Below are 6,901 nucleotides of genomic sequence, written 5' to 3' on the forward strand. Positions count from 1 at the left end.
CATGAAGTGCGCCAACCTCAGCCTAGCTTCTGTACACACATCAGAGCATCCTTTGGAGAGGTTGAAGGATAAAAGCGAGATCTAAAACCAGCTCTCCTTAACAAGCTGTTTACTGACATTTCTGTGTGGTAGACAATGTGAATTAGTATTCACCATTGACTTCCCATTCTCCTTCTGGCTGGAGATGTGGAAACTACAGTTGAATCTATGTTCTTAGTGTAAATTAGGATTATGAGATTTGAAAAGTGGGAATGAGACAAGGTCCTCTGCCTTCCCTATTCGGCTCTTTCTGCCAGGATGCAAAGTCTTAGAAATATTAAGTTTTTCTGTCTAGCTCTCCAGTATCCCTTCTCCATCTTAGGGAGTTAGAGGTCATTATAGCAGCTGCAGCAGCACCGACTATCAATTCTAGCTTCCTATCCCTGGATCGCAGCTACTGGGTGTGTCTCAAAATCACACTAGTGGAGGTCTTGAAGGTAGGAGCTCTCCTAGGCTGTCAGTTCTGTTTCATTCTGAGTAGGAGGATGCAGCAGTTTTAAGCCCTCAGAAATTTAAAAAACTAAAGAATTTACATATAACATAAATAACGCAGCAATCATTTTTCCACTGGGGAACCTTGTTACTGGGTTGAAACTTCAAAAAGGTTGTTAGGTGAACATGGAATAAGAGTAAAATTGGATAGTTTTTTTGCACATATTACTCAAAAATATTTTTTAGTAGAACGCCCCACCCAAATTGTCATAGAGAAATGATGTCGACATAGTCTGAATTTTCCATAACATGCTGAATAAAAACACTTAAGTACTTGATTTTTGGTTAGAAAACAGTTACATGACTAGAGTACATCTTTCTAGTGAATAAAATACAGTACTTATATCCAGTGATGAGATGCAAAATGAAGTAACAAGAATCCAGGCTATAAGAAAACATCACACACGTAACCTCTAGCCTCAGCTGGGCCCTCCATCCAATCTCGTAATCTTTTCATGACTCAAACAAACCCCTATCACTTTCTCTCTAGTGAGTATATTTTGACATTCTTCTCAAGTCCCCATCTCACTACTTTGTCTCGGTCTTGGTGATGTTCCGATTGGCTTAGCTTGAGTCGACTGCCCACCCATTGGCTAGGAGAGCAGAGGGTGCCTAAATTAAGAATGACACCAAGACTGCACACAAGGTGAAGTTTCTCCTAAAGCAAGAAGAGTCAGAGAGGGAATCGAGCTCTCTGTAGCCAGGCAGAAGCGGGCACGCGACCGCCCGCCATTCCCTCGCGCCCTCATCTCCACCTGTGCGCGGCCCACTAACCCTACAGTGTCCGCACCGCTTCTCTGCGCGCCCCCCGCAGCCTGCGGACACCTCACGCTCCCGCTGCCCTCAGACCTCGCCTGCGGCGGGCTTTGAAAGCGCCCAGAGTGGCGGGTCGCGACACGGACCACCTCGTGCTGCCATTGGTCGACACGCGTCACGTGCAGCGGTGCGAGGCGGCGATTAGGTTGGGCAGGAGTGGGCGGGGCTGACCTGGGCGGTGCAGGAGCGGCACCTCCCCCGGGAACGCCCGGAGTGGGTGAGTGGTCCGCGCGCGCGGCAGTTGTCCGGTGAGTAGGTGAGGCCGTGAGGAGGATCGGGGCTGCTTGTCCTGGCCTCCAAGGGCCCCGGCTGCCTGCCGGGACCCCGCTGTCCCCGGGCTCCAAGCGCGGCCTGTGGGAGCCCCGTCGGCCGGGGGATGCGGAGCGGCAGAGGAGGCGCCGAGCTGCCTGCAGCTGAGGCAGCTGCGCCAGTGGATCCCGGGCGTCCTGATGTCCGACTCGTACGCGGTGAGCCCCGGGGGCCCTTAATGGGGCGCGGGAGGAGGTCTCCAGCCCCACGTTCCGGGGCTGCGGGGCTGCCGCCGCCTGGGACCGAGCGATCTCTAGCATCTGAATGTCTGGATTCTCACGTGGAAGCTCTTGATTTTTTAATGTTGGCAACTAGTTAACAGTAAATTATGAAACACTGGGAGAGCCAAACGGGACAGCTGTGACTCTGATGTAGACCAAATCTTGCCCTCATTTGTGGTAACCTGACCAAGTCATCTTTCTCTAGGCTCCTGGGGGTAAGGGGAGAAATGAGAAAAAAATATGAAATAGTGCTTAGGGGAAGACAATCAGAGGGTCCAGTAATAGTTGTGTATATTCAGGGATTAAAACAAACTAAAATTCACATAACTACACATGCACATATTTTTACTTGGTCTCCACTACAAGGTAAGTGTCATCCCACTTTCTATATGAAAGAATTGTGAGGCTCGAGGGTTTGGGTGACTTACAGTCAGAGCTATTAAATGGAAAAACTGTGATTTAAACCCAAATCTGCATGGCTCCAAACCCACCCCGCTCATCATGTTGTCTCTCTCAGCCTCCAGTCCAGTTCTGTCTGAACCTCTTGTGCACAAGAATTTCACCTTGTGACCCTTTTAAAATGAAGATTCCCCCCGCACCTTCAGAAATGTGAATTCATTATCTGGAACCAGGCCTGGGGATATGCATTTTAACCATTTCCTAGGTGATTCCATTTTGGTGATCCAGGGAGCGTTTTGAGAACAACTACTCCAGTCTAATTTCCTACCCAGTTCCCATGGGGTTGTACCCAAAGGACTCAAAATTTCCCTTCCTGCTCAGAGGGTCCATCTCTTTTTCTGGAAAGGTGACTGACTAACCAAGCTTTGAGAGGAAAACTTGTTGGGAGAAGCCAGGGTTTATGAGATAACACCTTGCACTGTTGAACAGCTCTAGGTTTGAGAATATGCCGACAATTTGCTTTGCCTTTTTTTTTTTTGGTAGCACTTTCTTCAATGCTATTTTGACCTTCCTAAAAAAAAAAAACAAAAAAAAAACAAAAAAAAACAGGCTCAAGGCATTTATTTTAAAATTAATATTAAACAAACTTTAAAACATGAAAAAAGTTTAAAAACTACAATTCATCCATAATGTCACCAGTCTAACAGAATTATTTTCGTGTTCTTTTGTATTTTTCTGCTACTAATGATCACCCTGTTGTTAATCATATAGATTGTTCAGGTTCACATAATTTAGAAAATTCTTTGGAGAGATAGGCATGAACTTCAGATTCCAATTGGAAATCTGAAAATTACCCTGAAGATAAATCTTAAAACACAGTTCTCTAAAAGGTATATCTGATCCTTTTTCTCAATTAAAAATGCCTCAAAATCTGAAGATTTTCATTAGTTCTACAATAAGTATATAGTGGGTGTGAAAATATATACATTGAAATGTGTCTTTTCTTGTGACTTTGTTACCCGTATCACTCCAGCCTCACCAAAAGATACATTTAATTTAATTATTAATTTACATATTTCCTGTTCTAAAAATTATATAAATTGAATAATCAAAACATTTCTTTGGAAATAATAACTATCATTTAATGCACTTAATGTGTTGTTACTGAAAAAGTTATAGTTATTTTTTATGCTTCCTGTGGAGACAACATGGAGTAGAAGAAATAAAGAGGGCTTTAGTTTAAGAAAGAACTGGTACTCTAATCCCAATTCCAACATTCTCTTGACCTTGGGCCAATGACTTCCTCTCTGATTTTCACTTTGCTCATATTAAAATGAAGACAGTGCCTCCAGAGTTTTATCTGAGGCAGCATGTATAAAATCCTGGTAGAATACTAAGCACAACTATTTTTCTACCATTAGTTCTTTTTCTTCTTTCTTCTTGACTCTCTTTAGAGCAAATTTGTAAGTTCAAACCCAGCTGTAATATTGGAGGTCATTTTCATTTCCCCCCCCCAAAAAAGATGCAATTTTTTTGAGCATATACTATAAGTGAAACATAAAAAGATCCATAAAAATAATAACAAGCCACCTTAAAAAAATTTTTTTTGAGGGCATAGACTATCTAAGGGCATAGACTGTCTAGCTCTTTATCATGTTTTGCTCTCTGACCAAAATCATTTGTTAACTCAGTAAGTACTTATGAATACTTGTTAGTGCCAGGTACTATGTTAGAAGTAGGAGATATATCAGTATAGAAGACTGGGTCCCAGATCTTACAGAAATTATGTGGGAAAAAGACAATATGCAAATAAAACAAGGTAGCTACTGATTGTAATAAATGCTTGAACAATAAAATTATAATATCTTTGAATGTTAACATGGTAAGGAAATGTGTTCCTTACTGAATATCATTTGTAACAAAATATTGGTTAGAAAATTCTCTTAAATGCAAGTCTCAGTTAAGATTGTGAAAGTAGTTTGTGTGTCAGAAAGTAGGGACTTAAGAAAAATAAATTAGCAGTTTAAGATTTCCCAGGTCTGGAATACTTCTTACAGTTGATCCAAGAGATGTAATTTACATTTGTTCCATAAAAATGTCAGTGCTTTGATAGACTTTTAGCTTAACTTTAGGAAGTTATAATCTTATTTTTCGTGGAAATCATTCCCTTTTAATAGCAATTAGTATGAGCACCTATTTTAGTAAAAAATTATATTAAAAAAATCTTTCTCAGTGATTTCTGTAAAATTTATTGATCTTTAAGCCCATGGGAATTTTAACATAAACAATGGGTAAGGACTGACCATTAAAACAAGTTTCTAAGAGACCCACTAGCCCAGTAACTATAGACATAATTTAGAAGTTACGTATCTTTATTTTTCTTATTGATCAGTGATCAGTCTGATCACAGCAAATTGAACAGATTGAGTTTTTAAAGAAACTGAATTTTGCAAGTGACTAAGTTGCAAAGATGAAGATTCAAAACTCCCTAACTACTTACACTTGCATGAAAAAAAAAGTAAAAAATATTAATAGGGATTATGCTTTAATATCTCAGTTTGTTATTGATCATGTTTTCTGTGCTAAGTATTTGGACATTACTTTTTTGTCATGGTTTAAAACCTAATATTTGTCCTCTTTGGTTGTAAACCTTATGATTTTAATTCTTAATCTTTTGAGTGGCGAATTCTACTACAAGGTGATTGATCACCTAGTTTAATTGTAGGTGCTATAAAAGAATAATTTCTCTTTTTGTTCTTTCTTTGTGGGCATGAATAAGTATCAGTCTCTGAATCAGACTTTTTTTCTGGTTGCTGCAATGTTTGTAGCACAAGAAGCTGTCCATTGCAGGTGGAGAATGGTTAGAAGGCCCACAAATTACCTGAGAGAAACGGAGGCATGCCTTTTTGATCTCTGCATCATTTCTGTTCACTACAGTTCAAGCAGCATCATTTCTTTTGCATGTTTGATCTAGTAACTGTGGCATCCTACTCTTCAAAAGGAAAGTTGTCTGACCCTGTATATGAACTCAGGACTTTATTTCATCAAACGTTTTGAGCATTTACTATATGCCAGACATCATAATAGTTGAAATGGATCTATTATATATTATAGTAGATCCAATGCCAGATTCTTGTACATTTAGTAAGGGCCATGGGATCTTAGCTACTCATGAAAACATTTTTTCATTTTGAATCATGCCTTTGCAAAGTCATCTTTGACAAGTTACTTTTATACTTTATAAAGATTAATTTAACTCTAGATGAAAAGAGTTCTAGAGAATTACATTTTCTCAATTTTAAAAAAAACTTGTTTTAAGATTTAAATTGCCTAGTAGTTTAATTAGTGTTGTGACTGTGTTTTTATTTTATTCTATTCCCAATAGTGTTTTCCAAGAAGTTTGCATGTAATGTATATGGTCTATTAAAAATAAGATTTTTCTTATAAAATATGTATTCATTGTCAAACTTAGGAAATATTAATAGTCAGAAAAAAATAAAATATACGCTGTTAATATTTTGATATATATTCTTCCAATCTTTTGTCTATGTATATATTTTGTTTGTATTTTTTATAAAAATGAGATCATAGTGTACATTCTACTGTATAGCTTATATTTTTAAATCTAGTATTATATGGTACATAAATATGCTTTTTACTCACGTTTCTAATTCATTTTAAGCAGTTGTTGCTAGAATAGAGATCAAAAGAATCTATTTATAGAATTACTTTAGAGGATAAATTCAGAAACCCAAACTGTCCACCCAAGAACAAAATCCCCTTCTTTGTTCCTTTCCTTCCTTAATTCTGGTCGACTTTACCCCCCATCATCTACCCTCCCACTCGATGCTTGAGGCAGAGCATCGAGAGTAGAGTTGGGAGGATTTGGAGTAATATAGGAAAATAAAATCAAATGTTGAAATTCTTTCTCAGAATTGTAAGCAAGGGGGAGACACATGTTTGAAGTTGAGTAATATAGATTCAAATTTAAAATTTTATGTTCCAAAGAAAATAGTCCAATTTTAAAATTCCATTTTGCCTTTTATATATTACCTCAAACTTTCTAGCAATTTTGTTATGTCTACTGCTAATATGCAAATATATTTGACTATTAAATTATCCCTGTTTTGAAATACATAGTATTTTGCCTTCAGTCTTAATGTTTTTCTAGTCTATAAGAAATTATGCATAAATGACTAAGGGCACAGATTAAATTTATATTAAATATTTAAAGCAATGGTGGGAATATATTTTAAAATGTAGCATTAAAGTAAATACCTAAGGTTTATATAATAGTAACCAGTGAAACTACAGAATCTTTTTAAAATAGCATTTTTATTCCTATAAAAATAAAATGTTGAGTATAAAAATTTAGACGATACCAACAATCCCACCACTGTTAATATTCCATTAGTTAACTAATCTAATTTTCCTTTCTCTTAGTCTATAGAGGATTCTATTTATAATGGTCATATAAAATGACAGCTCTCCTATGAGAGCTTTGACCCTTTTCATTTAAATTGAATATGTATATGTTATCTGTTTTGAGCCTGTTCCATGAATGGGTGGGTTTATTCTCATTTTAAGGTCAAACTCCTTTATCTACCCTGTTTTATAAACTAAAG

General features: G+C 37.6%; 1 protein-coding gene across 2 annotated transcripts in view; it reads left to right on the plus strand.

The window, feature by feature from the left end:
- The first annotated feature begins 1,539 nt into the window (after nt 1-1,539).
- PTPDC1 (protein tyrosine phosphatase domain containing 1) overlaps nt 1,540-6,901 on the plus strand; it is a 54,482-nt gene continuing 49,120 nt past the window's right edge. For both annotated transcript variants that reach the window (XM_025043170.1, XM_006903848.3), the window contains exon 1: nt 1,540-1,814. Coding sequence is in view for 1 of the 2 variants with exons in the window: in XM_006903848.3 (XP_006903910.1) it covers nt 1,797-1,814 (18 nt within the window). In the remaining variant the exon portion in view is untranslated. The remainder of the gene's footprint in view (nt 1,815-6,901) is intronic.

The sequence above is a fragment of the Pteropus alecto genome, unplaced genomic scaffold, assembly GCF_000325575.1.
Source record: "Pteropus alecto unplaced genomic scaffold, ASM32557v1 scaffold260, whole genome shotgun sequence".
In the NCBI taxonomy this organism is placed as follows: Eukaryota; Metazoa; Chordata; class Mammalia; order Chiroptera; family Pteropodidae; genus Pteropus; species Pteropus alecto.